General features: G+C 43.4%; 1 protein-coding gene and 1 pseudogene across 2 annotated transcripts in view; one reads left to right on the top strand and one right to left on the bottom strand.

Annotated features, from left to right (window-relative positions):
• Nucleotides 1-972: 972 nt before the first annotated feature.
• Nucleotides 973-26,705, bottom strand: part of LOC311105656 (beta-galactosidase-1-like protein 2) — a 38,964-nt pseudogene continuing 13,231 nt past the window's right edge. Inside the window, exons 12-16 of the transcript XR_014615855.1 lie at nt 24,225-24,331; nt 20,494-20,638; nt 20,283-20,354; nt 18,471-18,587; nt 973-1,788 (exon numbers count right to left, since the gene is read on the bottom strand). The product of XR_014615855.1 is annotated as a beta-galactosidase-1-like protein 2 (transcript). The remainder of the gene's footprint in view (nt 1,789-18,470; nt 18,588-20,282; nt 20,355-20,493; nt 20,639-24,224; nt 24,332-26,705) is intronic.
• On the top strand, nt 2,680-12,512 carry LOC311105673 (galactosylgalactosylxylosylprotein 3-beta-glucuronosyltransferase 1; the record flags this gene model as incomplete). Its single annotated transcript, XM_084147890.1, has 4 exons — nt 2,680-2,791; nt 4,495-5,006; nt 10,976-11,272; nt 12,426-12,512. 4 exons carry the CDS (start codon nt 2,680-2,682, stop codon nt 12,510-12,512), a joined length of 1,008 nt encoding a protein of 335 aa, XP_084004016.1.

Below are 26,705 nucleotides of genomic sequence, written 5' to 3'. Positions count from 1 at the left end.
ATTATATCATAGGTAGGACTGGTGGAGTTATGTCGCACATGCAGCTAAATGGAAGAGGAAAGTGGAAGGGGGAAAAAGTAAGGAACTTGTCTGTCGGCCCTGCATTAAAGAACATAATTGGTTAAAGAAAATTGTGATAAATAAAAAAGTATACCAGTTTCATTTAAGGACCAAAGGATTGTCAGCCGTCCCATATAGATTGCAAAATAGTTGGGAAGAGATTGATGTACCGATACCATGGCATAGTGTTTATGAACTGATACGCAAAACGTATAATTTTTCAATTTAAATTATTATACAAAATTCTTGCTACCACCAGTCTCAACATCAACAGTGAAGAGGCGACTCCGGGATGCTGACCTAGGCAGAGTTGCAAAGAAAAAGCCATATCTCAGACTGCCCATCTTAATCTTTTCTTTTTATTGGCCAGTTTATAACACAACAATTACATATTTATTTCATTTATTTCATAAACAAAGTTATGCAACACCCAATTCCCCTGTGTGAAAAAGTAATTGCCCCCTTACACTCAATAACTGGTTGTGCCACCTTTAGCTGCAATGACTCCAACCAAATGCTTCCTGTAGTTGTTGATCAGTCTCTCACGTCGCTGTGGAGGAATTCTGGCCCACTCTTCCATGCAGAACTGCTTTAACTCAGTGACGTGTGGGTTTTCAAGCATGAACTCAAGTTTGCCAAAAAGCACCTGGATGATCATCAAGACTCTTGGAAGAATGTTCTATGGACAGATGATTCAAAAGTATAACTTTTTGGACGACATAGTTCCAGTAATGCCTGGCGAAAACCAAACTCTGCATTCCACAGTAAGAACATCATACCAAAGGTCAAGCATGGTGGTGGTGGTGTGATGGTTTGGGGATGCTTTGCTGCCTCAGGACCTGGACGACTTGCCTTAATAGAAGGAACCATGAATTCTGCTCTGTATCAGAGAATTCTACAGGAGAATGTCAGACCATCCGTCTGTGAGCTGAAGCTGAAGCGCAGCTGGGTCATGCAGCAAGACAATGATTCAAAACACACAATCAAGTCTACATGAAAATTGCTAAAAAGCAACAAATTTGAAGTTTTGGAATGGCCAAGTCAAAGTCCAGACCTAATCCCAATTGAGATGTTGTGGCAGGACTTGAAACGAGCAGTTCATGCTTGAAAACTTCAGTATCACAAATATGCAAAAGTAGAGAAAATTAGAAAGGGGGCAAATACTTTTTCATAGCACTGTATGCATAGTCACTTTACTCCTACCTACATGTACAAATTACCTCGACTAACCTGTACCCCTGCACATTGACTCGGTACCGGTACCCCCCGTATATAGCCTCGTTATTGTTATTTTATTGTGTTACTTAAAAAAAAAAAAAGTGTATTTAATAAATATTTTCTTAACTCTATTTCTTGAACTGCATTGTTGGTTACAGGCTTCTAAGTAAGTATTCGGCGCATGTGACAAATAACATTTGATTAGATTTGATAGGCAACCTTGTCAGATACTTGAGTACAGTTATTGAAGCCTAGAGTTGGTCTGAATGGCACCCTAATGTGACTGATGTCATGTCTTCCTGTAACGTGACTGACTGATGTCATCATGCGGTGACTAAGCCATGGCCGGTTGTCTTCCATCCAGGTCTCCGGGTGGTGTTTCCTGGCTGTGTGAGGAGGAGGCATGGCTGGCTGAGATGTCGTGGACGATCACACCACTCTACTCCACGTGCTGCTGCTGTGCGGCCCCGGCTCCTCCAGCTGCACCTCTGATGGTGCCATGATCCAGTTCTAACCGTGGGTGAGGAATCATAGTCATTTACCATAATCATCAACATGTTTAGCACAATACATTACAGCCATTGTTGTAATATGGCCATAGGTCTGTTTATGACAGGCTTTAATGAGTGCAAGATACCATATTAGTCTCACAGCATGGATTCCTTCCACAGCAGAAACACATTGATCCATCAGTCTAATCAATCACTGATATTCCAAAGCAATGAAATGTGCATATGCAAAAATAATTGAAATGATTTGTTCCAGATAGTGCCCGCCACAGGAGTCTGGTGGCGCCTTCATTGGAGAGGATGGGCTCGTGGTAATGGCTGGAGCGGCGGAATAAGTGGAACGGTATCAAATACATCAATCACATGGTTTTCATGTGTTTGATGCCATTCCATTTACTCCATTCCAGCCATTATTATGAGCCGTCCTCCCCTCAGCAGCCTCCACTGCTGTATACAGTTCTAGATACTCAGGCAGCACAACAATGGCAATTTCCACTGAGGACTTCCCTCTGCCTACTCTCCACTGAGGCAGAATAAAACTGCTTAAAACTCTTCTTGACCCATTTCTTTATCAGTGGAAGGCTTTTATGGGGCTTATGTTGTGTCAGATGCATTCACACTTAGGAAATTAAGCCTTTTGCCTGACAGCATGTGTATAAATTGAGTATTTATACGCCGGGAAGATAAACAGAATTTACATGGTATTATGTCACTGTGCTAAAAGACTGTCACCTTCCTCATGGTAAAATAAGTTAGTGGTTCTCTCAGCCAAGCCACCACATCTTGAAATAAAATGCAGAGTGGATAATTTAGCTAGTGGCCCTTGTTGACATGTTTGTCGCTCCTCCTCTCTCCTGGCAGGTAATGAAGAGACATAAAACCAATCCTGGAGATGCCGAAGAGAAGAGACATTCTTGCCATCGTGTTGATAGTGTTACCGTGGACTCTGCTCATCACCGTTTGGCACCAAAGCGCAATCGCTCCGCTGCTCGCCATCCGCAAGGGTACATACTCAATCCTCCGCTTTGTCATAAGTCCTCTGTTGCATGGTGTAGGACTATTCAATAGCCAATTCCAATTCAGTCACATGCCCAGTCACAGAACATCATGGTACAGTACATACAGTCCAACACATGCCTTCCACAGGGTCTGCTTCATCATATTGTAATATAGGTCAATTGTCTGTTAAGGCTATCCACTTCTTGGTAAGTGTCCTTTGATTCGCACAGCCACCATCCGCAGCTTGTGGTTGGAGTAAAGCTAATTTACACTCAGCATATGGTCTTCAGCAGTCATTCAGCTAATCTTTTTAGCAGTTAAACTGTAGCAGACTTTTCAAATCAAAAAGGAGACTAGATTAATTTCTAATGCCCTTTAATCAGCATCTGAAATAATAATCTGTGCTCCCTGATGGCTTCCAGGCAGGCTTTATTGAATATTCTGTGTCAATGTGCTTATGTGGCTCCCACATACTGTACACAAGCCTGAGACTTTATCTCACACTCACATTGTGACCCCAAGTGACCATAATAAACCAATGTGTGATATGTCAAGTACAGTACTCTGTCTGGTGAACAGAACCATATTAAAAAGGCCCAATGCAGCTGTTTTTATCTCAATATCAAATCCTTTCTGGGTAACAATTAAGTACCTTACTGTTAGCTTTTTCAATTAAAATGGTAAAAAATAGCAATTTCTCAATCAAGGATTTTGCTAGGACTGTCTGGGAGTGGTCTGAGTGAGGGGCCTAATTGGACGAGCCTAATGGGAGGGATATGTAACCTGAAAACTAGATGTTATTGGCAGAGAGGTTTGAAACTCTCTTTCTTATTGGCCTTTTAACTTACACCGCCTAGTGATGTCACCAGGCAGGCCAAAACTCCTTCACACCAAAACAGGCTGAAATTTCAGGCGGTCTTTTCAAACAGCTCTTATACTAAAACAGCATTGTCATCGTTTTCACAATTTTACAGCATTATTCCAACCTCAGTGTGGAAATATATATAAAACACAGGAAAATAAAAATTTGACTTCACTGGGCCTTTAAGGTGACAGTAAATCAATAGCGTTCTTTGCCTCCTTCCATTTGCCATCAAGGTGAAATGTAGGATGTAAAATAGGCAGGTTTCCACAAATCAACTGAATCCTTCAAAGAATGCTTTCTGGCAGCCACCGCAGAACATCTGGCCATCACGAGATTGTGTTAATCTGCTGTGTGATGCAGAAATATCATTTTTATGTCTGAAGTGAGAACCTCCTCTCTAACAGAGCACTGATAAAGTTTGCCATTAACTATGGAACAATGTGGGGAGAAATTAACTACCTTAATGATCCAATAATGATATTCTATCCATCATAGAGGGCTATAGGGGCCACGTAATCAGAGCTCCACTACTGGAATAGACCCTGTCCCTGCCACGGCTGTTCCAGCTGAATGAGTAGAGGCAGCCAGGGGAGCCGCTGCCCTAACCATACTGTAGCCATGTTGTCCACTCACCTCACGCTGCCTGCTTTCACTCTTTGCAGCCTGTCACCACCTAGTAAAAGATATCTTTATCATACCAGAGAGGCTTGCAGTCCATCGACACCGACTCGCAGGTACTTTCGCAGGTACTTGCCTCTTGGATTGTGTCACTTGAGATTATACAGCGGGAAACCCCGCCCTGGGGCGTGCTAATGCCTTACATGTCTTCCTGTTCCCCTGCAGATGACGGAGCCGACGGAGGGCGGCGGGAGGCAGGCCAGGCCAGCGACTCTAAGGAGTACTGCTCCTCTGATAAGGACATAGTGGAGGTGGTGAGGACGGAGTACGTGTACACGCGGCCGCCGCCATGGTCCGACGTGCTGCCCACCATCCACATCATCACCCCCACCTACAGCCGCCCGGTCCAGAAGGCAGAGCTGACGCGGCTGGCCAACACCTTCCTCCATGTGTCCAACCTGCACTGGATCCTGGTGGAGGACTCTCAGAGGAGGACCCCACTGGTCACACGCATGCTCCGGGAAACAGGCCTCAACTACACCCACCTGAACGTGGAGACTCCCAGGAACTATAAGCTGCGTGGGGACACGCGGGACCCCAGGATACCCCGGGGCACCATGCAGAGGAACCTGGCACTGCGCTGGCTCAGAGAGACCTTCAACTCCAACAGCAGCCAGGCAGGCATTGTCTACTTCGCTGATGATGACAACACCTATAGCCTGGAGCTGTTTGAGGAGGTCAGTCCAGGCCTGGGGCGCACTGGCATCTCATGGCCACGTCTGGTCCACTAGATTCACTTTAGTAACACTGATCACAATAGTAGTGGGGAGTTCACAGCACATAATTTAAGAATTAATTACATTTATTTTAATTTGGAACAATTTTAGTACATCGAATGGTGGCTACTCCTACTCCTAGTAGTAATAGATTGTGGTTATTGCTTGAAGCATTTTGATTCCCATTACCAACAACAGTGGGCCGAGGATAAGTTTGAACTTGGTAATTAGTGCCCCAGGCCATCCATTTTAACTCAAGACACATTGGCCTGGCTTGAATGGATGCTGTTGGGCCCTGGGGCATTAGCCTCAGGTCTTGCTAGTGTGAACGGGGCAGGTTGTAAATGATGCGCTCTGTATCGATGGGCCTGTCATTACCTTTCCCTGGAAATCAGGCAGAGTGCTCTCCCTATCCCTAGAAGCCTTCCATCACTTAAGAGAAACCACTCAGTGAGAAACCACTCCGACCCAACTGACAGAGCAGTAAATATCAGACCATTCTCATAGACCCGCTAACAGGTGTAAGTCATGGAGGTGATGGTTATGGAGATAAGGCAGAAAACAGCTACATGTGAAGGGGTTTAAAGTAGACATCCATCCAAGAGATTGTATGTTGTTGTGATCTGGACATGAATTAACCTGACTGGAAAGATGCCAGCTTGTTCAGCTTGACCTGGCATTTGAAATATAATTTTTTTTACAAATTAACTAAATCATAATGTCATGAACTCTTGCCCAGACATGGCATGAATTCGATGTGGATACACGGGTTACAAATACAACAGCTGAATAAAATATGTACAGCAAGGAACTGTAATGGCCAACCTAACCTTCTGGTATTGCTCCATTACATTACATTAAGCAGATGCTCTCACCCAGAGTAAACCAAACCATGGGGAAACATTCCATGTCGAGAGACATGGGCAGAGACTCTGCTGTAAATTGTGAAAATTAAAATAGCTGATGAAATATGCATCTGCCATAGTTTTAGAAAATCACTGTAAAGGGGTGATTGGAAACACATCTGGGCCACCGAGACCAGGACTCTGCCAGGCTAGCCACTCAGGGCGGCAGGTAGCTTAGTGGTTAAGAGCGTTGTGCCAGTAACCGAAAGGTCGCTGGTTCTAATCCCCGAGCCGACTAGGTGAAAAATCTGTCGATGTACCCTTGAGCAAGGCACTTAACCCTAATTGCTCCTGTAAGTCGCTCTGGATAAGAGCATCTGCTAAATGACTAAAATGGGTGCATTCATTATTAAGCTTTTGTAAAAAAATGCTTATGTTGCCTTTCCAAAGCCACAAGGAATATTTACCAGCAGCGCCTGCCTCTATTTTAATCATATCTATCCTTCTCTATCAGCATCCACATTCAACAATGTCAACCAGATCACTTAGAATAGAATATATCACCTCAGTTGAATACCTTTTTAGATCATAAAATAAGTATTTGATATTTGCTTCTGGCTTAGGCATCATTGTATTGATGAAAATGGGCCACCGTTTAGGAGTTGAACTAATCATTTTCTACTGTGTTCTCTATGGATTAAGCCATCAATTCCATGTATTAAAGACAGATAATCAACCAATAGCAGTATAAATCACCCGATAGCAGTATCAGCCTATTTCTGAGTGGCGCAGTGGTCTAAGGCACTGCATCACAGTGCTAACTGTGCCACTAGAGATCCTGGTTCGAATCCAGGCTCTGTCGCAGCCGGCCGCGACCGGGATACTCATGGGCGGCGCACAATTGGCCCAGCGTCGTCCAGGGTAGGGGAGGGAATGGCCGGCAGGGATGTAGCTCAGTTGATAGAGCATGGCGTTTGCAACGCCAGGGTTGTGGGTTCGATTCCCACGGGGGGCCAGAAAATAAAAAATATATAAAATATGTATTCACTAACTGTAAGTCGCTCTGGATAAGAGCGTCTGCTAAATGACTAAAATGTAAATGTAAAACTCACTTTAGAGACTCTCCTCACCCTCTCCTGTGCTCCAGATTGATTAATACACCCGGATGTCTCCCGTCTCCCTTTAAAGTTTGGGATTAGTTTCCTTTGTTGTGCTCGGACTTCAAGAACATAGGCAAGCTGTCTCTGTGGGCCTCCCCCATCACTCGCCTCGCCCCAATAAAAGAAACATAGCTTACACACACACACACACACACACACACACACAGAGAGAGAAAAAAAAGGAAACACTTCAAATCCACAAAAATGGGGCAGCACTTCATGGCATTTCCACCAGCTCAGCTCTAAACTGAGGAGAGACTGGGTGCCGTTTTAGCACTGATTCCCGTTAGTGGCAGCCTTGGAAACATTAATTTTCACATTGTAGCATGGAGGGAGAGGGGCAACCCCCCTGACGATGTTTGAGACAGTTTCATTCCAGAACCAAACCCTTGAGGAAAACAGCTATTTCACTCATTGGAAAGATGCATGATCTAAACTTGTGATAAAAGTCTGTTTTCTAATTAACATAAATCACATGTGACCCTTGGGAGAAGGTGATGTCATCCCTAACACACTATCATGTGAAATGTTATCTGGGTGGCTAGCCTGGCAGAGTCCTGGTCTCGGTGGCCCAGATGTGTTTCCAAACTTCACTCATAAACCCTGGCCATCTCCATCCTGTTCACACAGACACACAACTCCGCTCTGATCCCTTGGGCTGATGGGTAATCATCAGATACGGCTAGAATATTGGGACACACAGAGACCTGTTTCCACAGTGTTGTCCCACCCACCACACACCTCTCTCTCAGTGGCGGCTCCTGAAAAAATTCTCAGGGGGGGCAATTTTTCTGATGATTTAGGTGACCTACACACATTTTAAAAAAGATATGTCCAGCAACAACATGAAGACAGGGGCAGCATATAAGTCAATACCAGAAGCATTTATTGACTGATCTCAAAAGTGTTGGCTTACCAGGGTTGGTGGAGCCCTCAGTTTCATCTTTGCCTCGCAAAGCTAACTCAAACACTCCGCAAAACTTCACACACTGGATTAGCCGGCTGAGGATGTGGCGGTTCTTGCTAATGTCGTAGTAAATATATTTGTTATAGTGAATATGGAATATGATATGTTGAGTAAAATGTTGTGCTAAGATCTATTTAGGTCAGGAGCTGGTTATAAGTTCTGTTCCTATCCAATAACAATGGACAAAAGGGTCCTATCTTGTCAGCCTTGTCAGCAGGTGGCCAAGGACAACACCCACGCCATAGGCCTCTCAGTTCTTCCAACTCACGAGTTCTTGCTCTGAGGACACACACACACACACACACAAACACACACACACACACACATCATCACTGTTAAACACACACACACACACACACACACACACACACACACACATCATCACTGTTAAACACACACACACACACACACACACAAAAATACCCTCTCTTAGGCTGAACATTTGAAGACAGAGAACCCGACTCAGAGCCAATGCAACAGTGACAGTAGCCTGGAGGGGACCTCGCCCAACTCATCAGGACCAATCAGAAGATCAGAACTACTAGATTCAACCTACTTCATTTATTGCATAAAATGTCTGCACACAATGTTTCGGGGCTCTCTTCAGATAATAATAATAATAATAATAATATGCCATTTAGCAGACGCTTTTATCCAAAGCGACTTACAGTCATGCGTGCATACATTTTTGTGTATGGGTGGTCCCGGGGATCGAACCCACTACCTTGGCGTTACAAGCGCCGTGCTCTACCAGCTGAGCTACAGAAAGTGGATACTCATGGATGCGCATCGCAATTGTAAAATGTCAACACAATTGGAGACACCACGTCATTTTTGGAGACATGTTATTGACAGTAAACTATTGTAGATGCGACTGCTAACTAAATAAAACATTTTAGCTGGCTAGCTAATCATCTTAGCTAAATGTGGGGCAAACAATTCAGTTATTTACCGTTAATTTTAGGGATTGGGGGAAAGAAATCGAGTTACATAGTGATACTTTACGATATACTGTATTGACAATATCGCAATATTTTAGCGCTAGTTGGCTGTACCTGCACCAAAACACCATTATTGTTCCTTCATAGCTTGTTCTCAATCTTTTCACATTGGGGAGCCAATTTGTTTTCAGCACTTTTATTTCCATGACTGGTCAAAACTCGTTCTCATGGCTTTCTGATCCCTCTGCAACAGACATATGGTGCGCAATAAAATCACAGTATCGAATCGCAATACGTATAGAATCATGAGACTCGCAATGCATATATCTTATCGTGAGGTTCCTGGAAATTCCCAGCCCAAGTTCATTTGCCACAACAAATCTCTTCGCTAGCAAACGCGATGTCTTCTCCAAAACGGCAATGTGTCTCCAGCAATGTTTACTTTTTTGACGTTCTATGGCATCTCCACTTTCCAAGCATATATGACCACATGTAATATTTTGGTAAGTGATGCAAATAGTGAACTATGTAGGGCCAGGATGTAAAATATATGTAGCTGCAGCAATTTCTCTTATCTGATATGGTAAGTAATGGGGCTTAATGTATAGCTCCCTAATAGTTTGACGAACGGGTCCGTGCACGCGATTCCAGATATCTTTACCTCTGAATAAACTGCCTTTATTATACCATATCCACCCTGTCCAAAGTCTCTACTTGGTCTCAGTTCTCCAGTAAACTTGTGATTATCAACACTAACCTCATCGTTGTGGCGGCGGACAGCTAGCCTGTATCCCTCATCCAGTTGAGTGGCAATGTTCACTCCCCAAAGCAGACAATCTCAAACAGAAAAATCCTCGGGTGTAGGACTTTCCGCCTTTAGTAGAAACCTGTTGAATTATTAAATTTGGTCTGGGAGGTCCTAATTGTTTCGTTGCCAATTTATCTTGATTTGTTCGCCGACAAAAAGTAACTTATTTCAAAGAGACAATCGAGTTGCACTGAACGCTATAGCCATCTTGATAGTAGTACGTGAATTGATTGATGAGGCTACCCGCTCTTTTCTTAGTTACGTTCATGGTTACGTTACGTATGACGAAAGTGCGTAAGTGCAAGCCCTCAGAAGCCCATAGAGATTGTATTGAAAGCTCTGAAATTTGAAAAAAATAGATTTTACATGGGAGTCTATGACAGACTTCTGGGCGATTTTCAACCTGACTGAAATCGCCCCAAAAGGGGGGGGAGCCATTTGAAGCACGACTTTCGCCTGATTGGACATTTAGTGGCAGTGTGGCACTGTGGCAGATCAGAGTCTAGATTACAACACTGATAACTACTGTTGCCGTGATATAATTGATTAGAAAAAAATTCCCTTCCTTTTCCCGTTTGGCAGTGCGTCGCCCATATCGCCCTATTGAACAGACCGCCCCTGCTCTCTCTGCTACACACCTCATTTAAAAAGCACTTCCACAACAGTACACCAGCACCACTATTATTTCTACTGCATTGAGTGTGTATAAATGACTCTACAGTTCACCCATCCTCATTAGAACACTTCCTTTCATTATTTGGGCAGCTCTCTCTCGCTGCCAGTGGTGCAGAAATACAGTCGACAAAGAGCTGGCGGCCGGGAGATCGTTTGATGCTGGAAGATTAAAGAACAAACCTGAGCCTCTGAGGAACGGAAGAGTCCAGGCACCTTTCAAGCATCTCCTCAACCAACCTGCTCTCATCCACTCTGTATAATGGCCCTGGTCCTCAAACCCACTTAGTTCTGTCCATGTTTGCTCTTCTTGGGCTGGGTCCATCACGGTGGGCCTGCATGGCTCCTGTGATACATGCAACTGTCGCTTTCAGCTTGTCTGGCTCTATTTATATAATTGTTTGCAATGAAAACTATAATGTATCTTGCCTTGTTGGCACATCTCGTATAGACACTGACACACTGATCCTGTTCATTAGAAATACAAACAGCGCAAAGATGCGTAACTCTCTCTGTCCTCTCTTCCTCTCTATCCAGATGAGGTCAACAAGGAAGGTATCTGTATGGCCCGTGGCCTTCGTTGGCGGCCTGCGCTACGAGTCGCCCAAGGTCAACGCAGCAGGGAAGGTGTACGGCTGGAAGACTGTGTTCGACCCTCACCGGCCCTTTGCCATCGACATGGCGGGCTTCGCCATCAACCTGCGGCTCATCCTCTTCAAGCCCCAGGCCTACTTCAAGCTGCGGGGAGTGAAGGGAGGCTACCAGGAGAGCAGCTTGCTCCGGGAGCTGGTCACACTCAACGACCTGGAGCCCAAAGCAGCTAATTGCACTAAGGTAATGCACAGCAGATAGAGCAAAATAGATGCTTTCTTTTTACATGTTAGACTCTGTCATTTTACACCAGAATATCCTCATTTTATCTATTGGTATTTTATATAATGTCAGGCAAATGTGAAATCCATACTCAGATGATCCTCTGGTAGATCCAACTTTAGTGCAGAGGCAAGTTCACCCTCTCCAAAACAACTTCATATATAACCAGTTGCTAAAAAAGTCAGCGGATCCATTAGGTAACTGGCAGGCTCCCCACACGGTGGGTGTGATTGTAAAAGGCTTCAGGACACAGTGTGGTGTTTCATGCCCACTTCATTTCCGGCCTGGCTGTTCCCTGCCTGGCCCTGGCCCCAGCCGCTAAGCCTCTTGCTGGGCAGAGAGGAGTCGGCCAGGGGCCTTAGCTCACCACCACTCACACTCACAGGATGGGATATTCAGCCTGATTATATTCAGGACTCCTGGAGGGGAGTAGATTAAAAGAGGGGGGCGTCCTAGTATGCATTCAGCCCAGATGAGCACAGGGAGAGGGATGGGGGTTGAGCCGGGCTCCGGCACCTCTCCTCCTTATAATCTACCTCTTCAGACGCAAGTGTGACTATTAACCTCATCTACACCTGGGTAAAGTGGGAGTTGGCTTCTGGCGGAGGCAGCTCAAACACGCCTCATGCATAATTCATTACTGAGGTGGAGGAGATGAAAGGTAGGGCTGCTCAGAGACTGAGGGGAGAGAGGAAGAAAATGAGCTCTATACGTCGATTCATTTCCACCATCAATCTCCTGGATGTGTGTCTGGTCTCCAGGGCCAAATCATCCCACTCCAAAGGCTTGATTGGGGCTATAGTTACCGGTATGTGACGCACCCAAAAGAACTGAGCTGCATCACTTACAAAGATCCAAAAAGAAGAGCAAGTTCTTATTTTTCACTACGGGGGAACTCTCTATTCACTATCATCTAATGTTAAGCAGGGCCGAGCTGACACGCCGGAGTACATACTTATAGGTTTCCTATTGTACTGTTCTTGTTGCTATATCTGGGAGTAGAAGAACATTGCCACAGCCCACGCAAAGAGGAGTGTGGAGGAGTGAATGGGTGTGTGTTAGTTCGTGAGAGTGCTGCCTGATGCTGATTCTTTTCTCTGATATTTCTCTACAGATTCTCGTTTGGCACACTAGGACGGAAAAACCTGTCCTTGTAAATGAGGGAAAGAAAGGATTTACAGACCCCAACGTGGAGATTTGACGTTGTCTCCTCGGGCGATGGTAAAGAGAGAAATTATTCAAATGAGATCACATCTCAGACTTAATTTACTCATTTATATAAAAATATTTTTAGAACATCTGGCGAACAGGGAAATGGTATACCAATGATAAACACATTTCGGGACTTGTTTGACTTATCCATTGCTTTTCCAGACGCCCACATTTTTGGGCTAAGAAGGTCACTAATAACTGTAAGCGTTATTAAAACTAATCTGTACTGCAAATTGACTTAATTATGAATGTGTGTAATTTCTCAGTGAGTCCCTGCTCTCTGTTCCAGGTGGTTGTCTAATATGGACCCTGAGAAGAAAAAGAGGCCATCTCCCAGCGCAAACAGTGTTCATGTCTTAATCATCTCAGAAAAGACTGCCTCGGGGGCAAAATCCCCTTGACTGAAACTAAACACTTTTAATATTGGGATTAAAACAGTACAAATGTATCATATTAAAGCACAGACTAGTACAAGATGGCAATATTTATCAGGTTAAATGTTGCTAGCAGCACCAACATGAAGCAAACAGTGAGAGCTGAGTCATTAAGGATCAACGGGAGATTGATGCTCTCGGAACCTGCATGGCACCAAACTGCATCTGTAGTGTCCTAACACGAGACAGCACAACACAAACATTGCAGGGAGAGCGGGAGTTAGGCAGCCAGTGAGATGGACCATTACTGGCCTGAACAGGCTAATGAGATATCCATTGGCTTTCCCTCTATAGACGTGGATCTACAGGGCAGGGGATGAGCTCTTAGTAGGGTCTGTAAGAGACTGAAGGATCTGATTGGACACTGAGCCCCTGGACACCTTTAATAGACATGTACTGAAATGGCCTCCATGTCTTCAGACCGAACAATCATGGAGAATCCGAACAAGTTCTCTCTCAGAAGATCAATTCTACTTTCAGCAAACACTGAAAGTTCAAAAAGGGAAGGAATGTCCTTTTTGTATAACTAAAACTGTCTGCTTTTATTTAATGTGTTTGTTTTTGGTGTTTACATGCATTTTCTTGCTAGTTCAATATGACTGACTGATTCTTGCCTCCATTTTGAAAGCTAAAGATGGGGCACCATCCATTTTCAGTGTCATTCTCAGACATGTAATTCAGTGTGTACTGAAGCTATTCACTTGAAATAACTGACATCAAGATGGGCTCCTAACGCTTGGGAGGCACACAATATTACAGGTCAAAGTCCCAAAACTTAATTTAGCACTTAAAATTGCCAGTGACGGTGTTCCTAAGTGGCAACACGTGTACATACTAATTTAACACAGGAACAACTAGAGGACTCATAGTAAGGTCCTCTCAGATAAAATGTAACTACTGTATTTATATAAATGTAAAATCAAAACTAAGAATTGCCAATAACACCTTACTGTATGACAACTGGTATAGCACATGTTCTCTCCTGTTTTTCCATCACATGGACAGTATAACGGCACACCACCAAGTTAGGTTTAACCCAACTTTGTGCATATGTTACAGTATTCCATTACCCAATGATGAGCAGTTTGGCAGATGGCCATATAGTATGCTGGTTTATATAACCACAGTAGCTAACTAGTAGAGTAGGACAAAAGAAAGCAATTGACGTTATCCAAGCTAAAGGCACTGACAGTACAAGTTGAGATATACAGTACAATCTGCATAAGTATCCAGGTTCACAGTGGGTATTGCCTACTGTACGTAAGTTAGATATTTGCGCTCGCACAACAGCTACATCTATAAACCCACTGCAGTGTAGAAATATTACTGAATACTTAACCTCAGTTTCATCAGAGGTAGACAGACAATCATGCTTAAATGTTTTCAAGAAACAACCCTCATTCATTAATGGGTCTATGAACTGTAGGCGAGTAAGAAGGCAAATAAAATATACCATGAAAACTAGAATAAGATCCTCTGCTTTGGACAACTTCTAGCAAGATACCCCAGTCTGCAACACCATTATATCCATGCATGCTCAAACCTAGTTTCTTGCCCTGATAAAACTGTACCATATACGGGTTGAAGTTAGTTTTGTGACACACTTTGTGACAATTCTTGGCAATAGCAGGCAAAACTAAATGACAAGCACAATTGAATTGGTGTTACGCTCAGCCACAGTATTAAGGTTTCATGTCCGTTTAAATTTCTTAATATCCTTCAGTTATACCTCAAATGTAGGGGAAGACACTATGGGAAACTATGAAAAAGGAAGATCAATGACCAGGATAGTTATGGCCTTTTAACTTATCCAAAGCAGTATTAGATCAGAGATACGGTTTTCCCATCAGGTGCTGTTCCCCCATCGGATACGGCTCCCCCAAAAATATGCTACCCCATCAGGTCAAGTGGACATACCAACATGTCATTTCTGATCATTTCTATTAAATAGTATTGTTTCATTGAGGAAGTCAAACCGAATGTTTTGAGATCAAACAATGTGTGTGGCTGTTAATCTTCATGTTGACCTCATCTTTCGCCTTTGGATTGCACGCAAAGTACCATTAAGATCATTAGGCAAGAATCAATGTCTTCTGATCTGTTTCCATTCTCCAAAATGTCAAGTGAAGTCTGTCTATTTATGCGAAAATCAATAGTAATATATTTATTTATGTATTTATTTGAAGTATGAATGTCCTCTTGTAAAATTGAATTATAATTGAACATTTCTTTGTCCATGTTTGCCCCCACCCCCTTCTTCTCTCATCGCTGCCTCTCAGCCACTGAGGTTCAGAAAACACACACAGACAAGCTCTTCTGAGGTCACATTTAGGTTTGCGGGCAACACCAACAAACTGAGACACAACATTTAACATAAATTCTGTATTGCTCTGACTTCAACCGCCATCAATAGCCTTCATTTTCAATTACCTTTCTTAGAATTGATTGTATTCATTAATGTGATTTTAGGAAAAATGTTTGGGCCTGTCTAGAGAGCCCTGCAGAGATGAACCCAGACAACACTAAGCCATGAGTTATACATAATGGAAGTGCAATTTCATCTCCTGGACATTTAATGGCGCTTGCTCCTACACTGTTGTAATCACTTAAATAATCATAAGTTAGCTGTAGTACTCTGATGGTACAAAACTCAAACTTCTCCTTCCATCCCTGGCTTTCTCACACTCTCACAGCTCGATCAACAAGCGATACTGTTCTGACCGTCAGAAACGACTTTAACGTAAAGGAACAGCCTTATCCAGTGTTTAGCTTCGTAGTGGGACATACATAATGTAACAAAGGTGATGGCTCATACTAGGCCCTAAATGCTTTCTTAGGGCAAATCACAATTTCCTCCACTCCCCCTTCCTTTACCTACTTTGATCCACAGTCATCTTCCATCCTTGTGTGAATCACTTCTTCTGCATGTAACTCTAAAGGTTGTTCATTTCTCCTCATGACTCTATCTCAGAGATTCCATATGACATTTATCAAGACAAATAAACAACTGAAAAGTGAAGTACTTGACAAATGTCTTTGTATTTCAGAGTCTCCACTGCACTGATGGTTCAGTTTAATTCACCATCACACGTCACTGGTTAATCTCAAAAGAACAATCTGTGTATTCGTTGTAATTGTCCATTCAAAGAAATACAATGACAAGTAGATGTGTACTTGAATCCGGACAAACACCTATACATTAAAATACCTGAAATTAGTATCTCTGACACAATTCTCACAATACACATATGTAAAGGTATTGCAGTACATTGCAATACAGATATTGCAGTGACCCATCGAATATAATGAAGGCACAGTTACATTTGCAAGATCTAGTAGGATGCTTTATTAGTCTGGATCATTCAGAGGCTGGGGCTTCCCGACAGGAAATAAATGCCATTTGCAGTGATGTGCATCAATTCTGAGTAGCTATCTAGCTAGGTCCCTGATGGCAGGCAGTTTGAAAATGTGAGAGGATGGAACTCCTAACCATACCTCCATTCCACCAGGCCATCCTCACTATACATCAACAGTCATTCCAAGGTCAGGCTCGCTGGCGAATTGGATTTGACCATCAGCTTCCTGCTCCTCAAACACAACGACCTGAGATTAACAAAAACAAAAGGCTCTGAAACACAGCAGAGGTCAACACAGCTGTAGGGTGTGGAGCCAGGAAGCCAATGTGTGGAGCCAACACGTTCAGAGGGAAGAGAAGTCGTCTGAGGACTATTCCCGCAAAGCACTGCCAAGTTCAATATCATCAAACCCACGGGGTGGCCCAGCCGCTATACAGTGGGGAAAAAAGGTATTTAGTCAGCCACCAATTGTGCAAGTTCTCCCACTTAGAAAGATGAGAGAGGCCTGTAATTTTCATCATAGGTACACGTCAACTATGTCAGACAAAATGAGGAAAAATAATTCCAGAAAGTCACATTGTAGGATTTTTAATGAATTTATTTGCAAATTATGGTGGAAAATAAGTATTTGGTCAATAACAAAAGTTTCTCAATACTTTGTTATATACCCTTTGTTGGCAATGACACAGGTCAAACGTTTTCTGTAAGTCTTCACAAGGTTTTCACACACTGTTGCTGGTATTTTGGCCCATTCCTCCATGCAGATCTCCTCTAGAGCAGTGATGTTTTGGGGCTGTCGCTGGGCAACACGGACTTTCAACTCCCTCCAAAGATTTTCTATGGGGTTGAGATCTGGAGACTAGGCCACTCCAGGACCTTGAAATGCTTCTTACGAAGCCACTCCTTCGTTGCCCGGGCGGTGTGTTTGGGATCATTGTCATGCTGAAAGACCCAGCCACGTTTCATCTTCAATGCCCTTGCTGATGGAAGGAGGTTTTCACTCAAAATCTCACGATACATGGCCCCATTCATTCTTTCCTTTACACGGATCATTCGTCCTGGTCCCTTTGCAGAAAAACAGCCCCAAAGCATGATGTTTCCACCCCCATGCTTCACAGTAGGTATGGTGTTCTTTGGATGCAACTCCGCATTCTTTGTCCTCCAAACACGACGAGTTGAGTTTTTACCAAAAAGTTCTATTTTGGTTTCATCTGACCATATGACATTCTCCCAATCCTCTTCTGGATCATCCAAATGCACTCTAGCAAACTTCAGACGGGCCTGGACATGTACTGGCTTAAGCAGGGGGACACGTCTGGCACTGCAGGATTTGAGTCCCTGGCGGCGTAGTGTGTTACTGATGGTAGGCTTTGTTACTTTGGTGGCAGCTCTCTGCAGGTCATTCACTAGGTCCCCCCGTGTGGTTCTGGGATTTTTGCTCACCGTTCTTGTGATCATTTTGACCCCACGGGGTGAGATCTTGCGTGGAGCCCCAGATCGAGGGAGATTATCAGTGGTCTTGTATGTCTTCCATTTCCTAATAATTGCTCCCACAGTTGATTTCTTCAAACCAAGCTGCTTACCTATTGCAGATTCAGTCTTCCCAGCCTGGTGCAGGTCTACAATTTTGTTTCTGGTGTCCTTTGACAGCTCTTTGGTCTTGGCCATAGTGGAGTTTGGAGTGTGACTGTTTGAGGTTGTGGACAGGTGTCTTTTATACTGATAACAAGTTCAAACAGGTGCCATTAATACAGGTAACGAGTGGAGGACAGAGGAGCCTCTTAAAGAAGAAGTTACAGGTCTGTGAGAGCCAGAAATCTTGCTTGTTTGTAGGTGGCCAAATACTTATTTTCCACCATAATTTGCAAATAAATTCATTAAAAATCCTACAATGTGATTTTCTGGAGAAAAAAAAATTTCTGTCATAGTTGACGTGTACCTATGATGAAAATTACAGGCCTCTCTCATCTTTTTAAGTGGGAGAACTTGCACAATTGGTGGCTGACTAAATACTTTATTCCCCCACTGTAGCTGTATATCAAAACTGTTGACCTGTGACGTTACTAACAGAGGCATCTGAGTGAACTCCTGTGGAGGGTGTTTTTTCCAAGGAACCAGTTAGAGACAGAGAGGCAGTAACAGTTACGGCATCAGTACCTGATTGTTTCCTCGATTAAGCCAGGGGGCGGGAAGGTAGAGAGTTTGCTGGGGGCCCATGGACCAGTGGCGTCCAAGATTCTGCCCGTTGATAAAGACCACTCCTTTACGCCAGCCCTGTGGATTAAAAAAACACAAATCAGTGACTTGACAATCAGAGTTTAGAGTTTCTCTGGGATCTTCTTTCATCACTATGTTGGTCTGATGTGTGATGCCTACTACACTAGCTGTCAATAAACCAGAGATAGACCTACTATACTACACATCAATAGACAGTATGGACAGGTGGTGCTCTCTATCATAACCACAGAGCCTGTTGGGCTGCTTTACACACAGGCAGTCTGATGAAGGTGTCTCTGGGATGGCCGTCCACATACAGCCTGCCCTGGATGAACCCTGGGAAGGAAGGCTTCTGGGGGACTGAGTTCCAATGGCTTGCTGCACTCAGTCTGAAACATGGGAGGAGATCACCCTATTATAACACAGAAAATCACTGACATATTTATTCATGTAACAAGATAATTTGTGAGAGTGTACACTGGCATGGCTTCAGTTGTGGATATATAAATTGTTTTAATTACACTTCTGAACTTTGGATCTCAGTGGGCAAGAATTTTCAAGACGGCGCTAATTTCCCAGCTGATTATAATGGGTTTTTAACATGGTAGTGGGAAACCACTTATTTCTGTAATCTGGCATTGTAATTCCACGCTCAGCGAGAACCAAGAAGATAATCAACAGAATCCGAGCTAGGCAGGAGCAATGACAGAGACTCAGAACAGAACAAATAAACATGGGGGCAGAAATTAAAAGATGTACATGATCAGTACAAACCTATTTACAAAACCAGGCTTCATATCCAGACTATGAATGATAAAGCCTCGTAGTGGGGTATTGTTCAACTCAATGTCTCCGAACAAGACCTGGAAAAATAAGCCATGGCTGAAATAAGGCGGTCTTTGATTTTCTACATTCAGTTGTTAATTAGCTGCTTTTGAGCTCCTATTCTGAAAGGATTTACCAATAGATGTGTCTAGTTACACAACCACAAGGCTATCACTGACCCAGATACAGTAGGTGAAACTATCGAATTACCTTTACGCTGTTCATCTAGGAGTTTACCATAGTTCACTCTCCCAGAGTTCTCCAAAGTAAACTCAATGTTCACTCCCACTTCAATGGAAAGTACATAAAATATGTGGAAACATTTGGAGGTGTTATCTACAGTCCACAATGCAAAGTAGACTAACTAGAGACAATAGAGGAAACATGTGGCTTTCAATAGAACTGAAGATAATAATTGATCAAGTCCAATCTGCTGCTGTGCGATAGAGTAAGCAGCGTGGACTTGTTTTCCAATAACAGGCAGGTGCAAAGTTAGTGATTGTGATTCCTCTTTGTTAGAACAAAGTTTGTCTGAAAACATTCTGTTGGCATCATCCTGGCACCTCAGTAACAAACGCATTTATCAGCATCACCAGAAGTTTTCAGCTCTAACATGGTGTTGAATATTAACTAGCCAGTGTAAAAAGCAGCTCAGCATTACACCTATAGCCTGAATACATTTAAAAAATATATATGTTTTATTGTCACATACTCGGATAGCTGCAGTGAAATGTGTTGTTTTGTAGAGACAGCCATAGCAGTACGGTGCCCCTTGAGCAAACTAGGGTTAAGTGCCTTGCTCAAGGGCACATCGGCAGATTTTTCACCTTGTCGGCTCGGGAATCGAAACCAGCTACCTTTCGGTTACTGGCCCAACACTCTAACCGCTAGGCTACCTGTCGCACGAAACACACACTATCACTATACCTTTCCATCAGGCAGTGCAAACTCCAGCGTCTTATAGTCCAGAACTCCAACAAAGAGTTTGTCCACAAACACCTAGAAGACAAGACAAGTTTATTAGTACAAATAATTTACTGACATAGTGTGTGCATCATAGGGTACTTGACATTTTCTAATATCATGAAAAAAATACAGTATGTAATAATGTCATGTAGCTGTGTCGGTCTGTACTCACCAGGGCTCTGTCTCGAACATTGTTCCTGGAGTTCAGAAGGCCTCCACTGTGGATGACGGACTCATAGAGTGTAGCCATAGGACTGACCATTGTTATTGTTGACAGGGAGGTTCTCCATGTTGACAGGCCCCTCTGACTTCAAGGGCTACAGCAGGACAAAACAACGACAACATCCTCTGACATGATTATACATTATATGATACAGTGACTTCAGAAAGCATTTATACCCCTTGACTTATTCCACATTTTGTTGTCTTACAGTCTGAATTCAAAATTGATTTTCTCACCCGTCTACACACAATACCCGATAATGACAAAGTGAAAACATAATTTGGGGAAATTGTTGCACATTTATTGAAAATGAAATACAGAAATATCTCATAAGTATTCACACCCCTTTGCTAGGACACTCCAAATTGAGCTCCAGTGCATCCAATTTCCTTTGATCATCCTTGAGATGTCACTACAACTTGATTAGAGTCCACCTGTGGCCAATTCAATTGTTTGGACATGATTTAGAAAGAAACACACCTGTCTATATAAGGTTCCACAGTTGACAGTGCATGTCAGAGCAGAAACTATACCATGAAGTCAAAGGAACTGTCTGTAGATCTCCGAGATAGAATTGTGACGAGGCATACAGTGCCTTCGGAAAGTATTCAGACCCATTGACTTTTTCCACATTTTGTTACGTTACAGCCTTATTCTAAAATTGATTAGATTGTTTTTTCCCTCATCAATCTACACACAATACCTCATAATGACAAAGCAAAAACAGGTTTGCTAATTTATTACAAATACAAATCTGAAATAACACATTTACATAAGTATTCAGACCCTTTACTCAGTACTTTGTTGAAGCACCTTTGGCAGCAATTACAGGAGCGAGTCTTCCTGGGTATGACGCTACAAGCGAGGCACACCTGTATTTGGGGAGTTTCTCCCATTCTTCTCTGCAGATCCACTCAAGCTCTGTCAGGTTGGATGGGGAGCGTTTCTGTACAGCTATTTTCAGGTCTCTCCAGAGATGTTCGATCGGGTTCAAGTCTGGGCTCTGGCTGGGACTCTCAAGGACATTCAGAGACTTGTCCCGAAGCAACTCCTGCATTGTCTTGGATGTGTGCTGAGGGTCATTGTCCTGTTGGAAGGCGAACCTTCGCCCCAGTCTGAGGTCCTGAGTGCTCTGGAGCAGGTTTTCATCAAAGATCTCTCTGTACTTTGCTCCGTTCATCTTTCCCTCGATCCTGACTAGTCTCCCAGTCCCTGCCGCTGAAAAACATCCCCACAGCATGATGCTGCCAACACCATGCTTCACCATAGGGATGGTGCCAGGTTTCCTCCAGACGTGAAGCTTGGCATTCAGGCCAAAGAGTTCAATCTTGGTTTCATCAGACCATAGAATCTTGTTTCTCATGGCATGAGAGTCTTTAGGTGCCTTTTGACAAACTCCATGTGGGCGGTCATGTGCCTTTTAATGAGGAGTGGCTTCAGTCTGGCCAGTCTAACATAAAGGCCTGATTGGTGGAGTGCTGCAGAGATGGTTGTCCTTCTGGAAGGTTCTCCCATCGCCACAGAGGAACTCTAGTGCTCTGTCAGAGTGACAATTGGGTTCTTGGTCACCTCCCTGACCAAGGCCCTTCTCCCCCGATTGCTTAGTTTGGCCGGGCAGCCAGCTCTAGGAAGTCTTGGTGGTTCCAAACTTCTTCCATTTAAGAATGATGGAGGCCACTGTGTTTTTGGGGACCATCAATGCTGCAGAAATGTTTTGGTACCCTTCCCCAGATCTGTGCCTCGACACAATCCTGTCTCGGAGGTCTATGGACAATTCCTTTGACCTCATGGCTTGGTTTTTGCTCTGACATGCTCTGTCAACTGTGGGACCTTATATAGACAGGTGTGTGCCTTTCCAAATCATGTCCAATCAATTGAATTTACCACAGGGGACTCCAATCAAGTTGTAGAAACATCAAGGATGATCCATGGAAACAGGATGCACCTGAGCTCAATTTCGAGTCTCATAGCAAAGGGTCTGAATACTTATGTAAATAAGGTATTTCTGTTTTTCTAAAAACCTGTTTTCGCTTTGTCATTATGGGGTATTGTGTGTAGATTGCTGAGATTATTTTTTTTAATCCATTTTAGAATAAGGCTATAATGTAACAAAACGTGGAAAAAGTAAAGGGGTCTGAATACTTTCCGAAGGCACTGTATATATCTGGGGAAGGGTATCAAACAAGTGTTGAAAGTTTCCAAGAGCACAGTGGTGTCCATCATTGGGAACTGTAAAAAATATGGAACTACCAAGAGCTGGCCGTCCGACCAAACTGAGCAACCGAGCAAGAAGGACCTTGGTCAGGGAGGTGACCAAGAACCCAACGAACACACTGACAGAACTACAGAGATCCTTGGCTGAAACAGTCTCTACAGCACTTCACCAATCAGGACTTTATGGGAGAGTGGCCAGACGGAAGCCACTCCTGAGAAAAAGTCACATGACATAACGCCTTGAGTTTGCAAATAGGCACGTGAAATACTCAGGGCATATGGCAAAAGATTCTAAGGTCTGATGAGACAAAAATGTAACTCTTTGACCTGAATCCAAAGCGCTATGTGTGGAGAAAACCAGGCACAGCTCATCACCCGTCTACTGGTGGCAGTATCATTCTATGGGGATGCTTTTCAGCAGCAGGGAGACTGGTAAGGACAGAGGGATCAATGAATGGAGCCAAACATAGGCACATCCTTGATGAGAACCTGCTAGTGTAAACAACCTTAAAAAATGGGGCAAAGATTTACATTCCAACAGGACAATGACCCCAAGCATACAGCCAAAGCAAAGCTGGAATGGCTTCAGAACAAGATTGTGAAAGTCTTTGAGTGACCCAGCCAAAGCCCAGACTTGAATCCCATTGAAAATCTGTGGAAAGACTTGAAGATTGCTGTTCACAGCGCTCCCCATCTAACTTAACAGAGCTTGAGAAAATCCCCAACTCCAGATGCGCAAAGCTGATACAGACATACCAAAGACGACTCAAAGCTGTAATCGCCGCCAAAGATGCTCCTACAAAGTATTGACTCAGGGGTGTGAATACTAATGCATATTCAATATTACAGTATTTCATTTTCAATAATTTGGTAAAATTTCTAAAAACATACTTTTCTCACCCATCTACACACAATAACTCATTATAAGTTATTGTGTGTAGATGGGTGAGAGAAAAATATATATTTAATCCATTTTGAATTCAGGCTGTAACAACAAAATGTGGAATAAGTCAAGGGGTATGAATACTTTCTGAAGGCACAGTATATCTAATATAAAGGTCAATATCCATTTTTAGACAGCCAATTACCATAATTAATAATGTATTATGAAATACATTATTTCTACAAGTGTGTGTCTGGATCTAGATGTTGTGAAAATAATTGTCTTCTCAGAAGGGAGCAAATTACAGCAGCGGCTAGTGAATAATTAATGGTCTAAGCAAGTACCAGACGTGCTGCTGCATCTGCCCACAAAATAAACAACAATGAAGAGAGCATGTAAGTAGGTCTAGTCTAGTGATGCAGCATACAACCAAGTCTAGTGATGCAGCATACAACCAATTCTAGTGATATTGTATACAACCAATTCTAGTGATATTGTCTACAACCAAGTGCAACTGTATACAACCAAGCAGTCCAGGCCAGGTTACAGCAGACAGCATGCTACTTGGCCCCTAGCTGCTCACCTTCTCAGTAAACTGCAGGCTCTCCCACAGTGACAGATGCTGCTGAATGACGACAGGCTCGTACACTCTCCTGGCCTGGAGAGAAGGTGCCTCAGGAAGCTTCTCACCTGAGACACACAGCCAGATATAGAACATGCAGGGAGTAGGAGTCTCTTGGGGGACTGAGACAGAAATGGGACATTTGAGCTTAACAACACGAGCAGAGGGTTTGTAGGAACATCAATGCACTCTAAGGGCTCTATTTTCGGCTGGCGTTAAGGCGGCACTAGTGTCAAATGCACGTTAGTTTGCAAGTTCGTCATGTAGAAACTGGCGCAATGGCATTTTCAAGCCCTAACGCCAGGTTCGACAATTTACCTCTTATATCAGCAAGCTGGCACTCAGATGGGAGGGGTGGAAATAATTTAGGCATGTCTTTTAAAAATGCTAAGTGCTAATATCAGGCACCGCTGGTAGTACTATTTAAGACCAACCAAAAGCTGGTTTTAGTGGTAACGCAGTTGGTTATGGCATTAACTTTGACAGTGGAAACGCAGCCTATCCAGCGGTGACGCACACTGCCTGTATGCGCACGGAACGAAGTATAGCCTCCCCTCTTCTCAATTAAGGCTTTTTTTTCCTGCCCAATGCAATTGCGAAGTAGTCAACTGTTGATAAAGGGTTTGGCTCCTGAGAAATAAATCTTAGATCACCAAAACGTTATTACAATTTAAAGTTTGAGAGGAGTAAAATACTGAGCTGACATTCCCTTTTTATCTATGCATTGTAGGCAGGCCCACATTATTTTAGCCATGCAGGTCCCGTTTTGGACGTGAGTAAACCCCCTCCATGTTGTAGGCTACTTTTCAAGCCCATCATGAAATGAGAGATGAGAACCTCCGGTGAATACCGGTGAAACTCGTATTTAGAAGTTATCTGTAACAATGTCTTGTTTTCCGTTTCATACAGTATGTTCAAAACCAAAGCCCTCCCTTAGGCCTACTATAACTGCTGGTTTAACAGCAATGAGCGTATTATTATCCTGCCGATTTTATGATATCATTACATTTTACACACACATACATATATACACACACATATATATATATATATATATATATCTATATATATACAGTGAGGGAAAAAAGTATTTGATCCCGTGCTGATTATGTACGTTTGCCCACTGACAAAGACATGATCAGTCTATAATTTTAATGGTAGGTTTATTTGAACAGTGAGAGACAGAATAACAACATAAAAATCCAGAAAAACGCATGTCAAAAATGTTATAAATTGATTTGCATTTTAATGAGAGAAATAAGTATTTGACCCCTCTCCAAAACATGATTTAGTACTTGGTGGCAAAACCCTTGTTGGCAATCACAGAGGTCAGACGTTTCTTGTAGTTGCCACCAGGTTTGCATACATCTCAGGAGGGATTTTGTCCCACTCCTCTTTGCAGATCTTCTCCAAGTCATTAAGGTTTCGAGGCTGACATTTGGCATCTCGAACCTTCAGCTCCCTCCACAGATTTTCTATGGGGTTAAGGTCTGGAGACTGGCTAGGCCACTCCAGGACCTTAATGTGCTTCTTCTTAAGCCACTCCTTTGTTGCCTTGGCCATGTGTTTTGGGTCATTGTCATGCTGGAATACCCATCCACAACCCATTTTCAATGCCCTGGCTGAGGGAAGCAGGTTCTCACCCAAGATTTGACGGTACATGGCCCCGTCCATCGTCCCTTTGATGCAGTGAAGTTGTCCTGTCCCCTTAGCAGAAAAACACCCCCAAAGCATAATGTTTCCACCTCCATGTTTGACGGTGGGGATGGTGTTCTTGGGGTCATAGGCAGCATTCCTCCTCCTCCAAACACGGCGAGTTGAGTGGATGCCAAAGAGCTCGATTTTGGTCTCATCTGACCACAACACTTTCACCCAGTTCTCCTCTGAATCATTCAGATGTTCATTGGCAAACTTCAGATGGCCCTGTATATGTGCTTTCTTGAGCAGGGGGACCTTGGGGGCGCTGCAGGATTTCAGTCCTTCATGGCGTAGTGTGTTACCAATTGTTTTCTTGGTGACTATGGTCCCAGCTGCCTTGAGATCATTGACAAGATCCTCCCGTGTAGTTCTGTGCTGATTCCTCACCGTTCTCATGATCATTAAAACTCCACGAGGTGAGATCTTGCATGGAGCTCCAGGCAAAGGGAGATTGAAAGGTCTTTTGTGTTTCTTCCATTTGCGAATAATCACACCAACTGTTGTCACCTTCTCACCAAGCTGCTTGGCGATGGTCTTGTAGCCCATTCCAGCCTTGTGTAGGTCTACAATCTTGTCCCTGACATCCTTGGAGAGCTCTTTGGTCTTGGCCATGGTGGAGAGTTTGGAATCTGATTGATTGATTGCTTCTGTGGACAGGTGTCTTTTATACAGGTAACAAACTGAGATTAGGAGCACTCCCTTTAAAAGTGTGTTCCTAATCTCAGCTCGTTACCTGTATAAAAG

The sequence above is a fragment of the Coregonus lavaretus genome (genome assembly GCF_964263955.1).
Source record: "Coregonus lavaretus genome assembly, chromosome: 30".
Lineage (NCBI taxonomy): Eukaryota > Metazoa > Chordata > Actinopteri > Salmoniformes > Salmonidae > Coregonus > Coregonus lavaretus.
The sequence above is the reverse complement of the archived record's forward strand: the minus strand, read 5'-3'. Positions and strand labels throughout refer to the sequence as shown.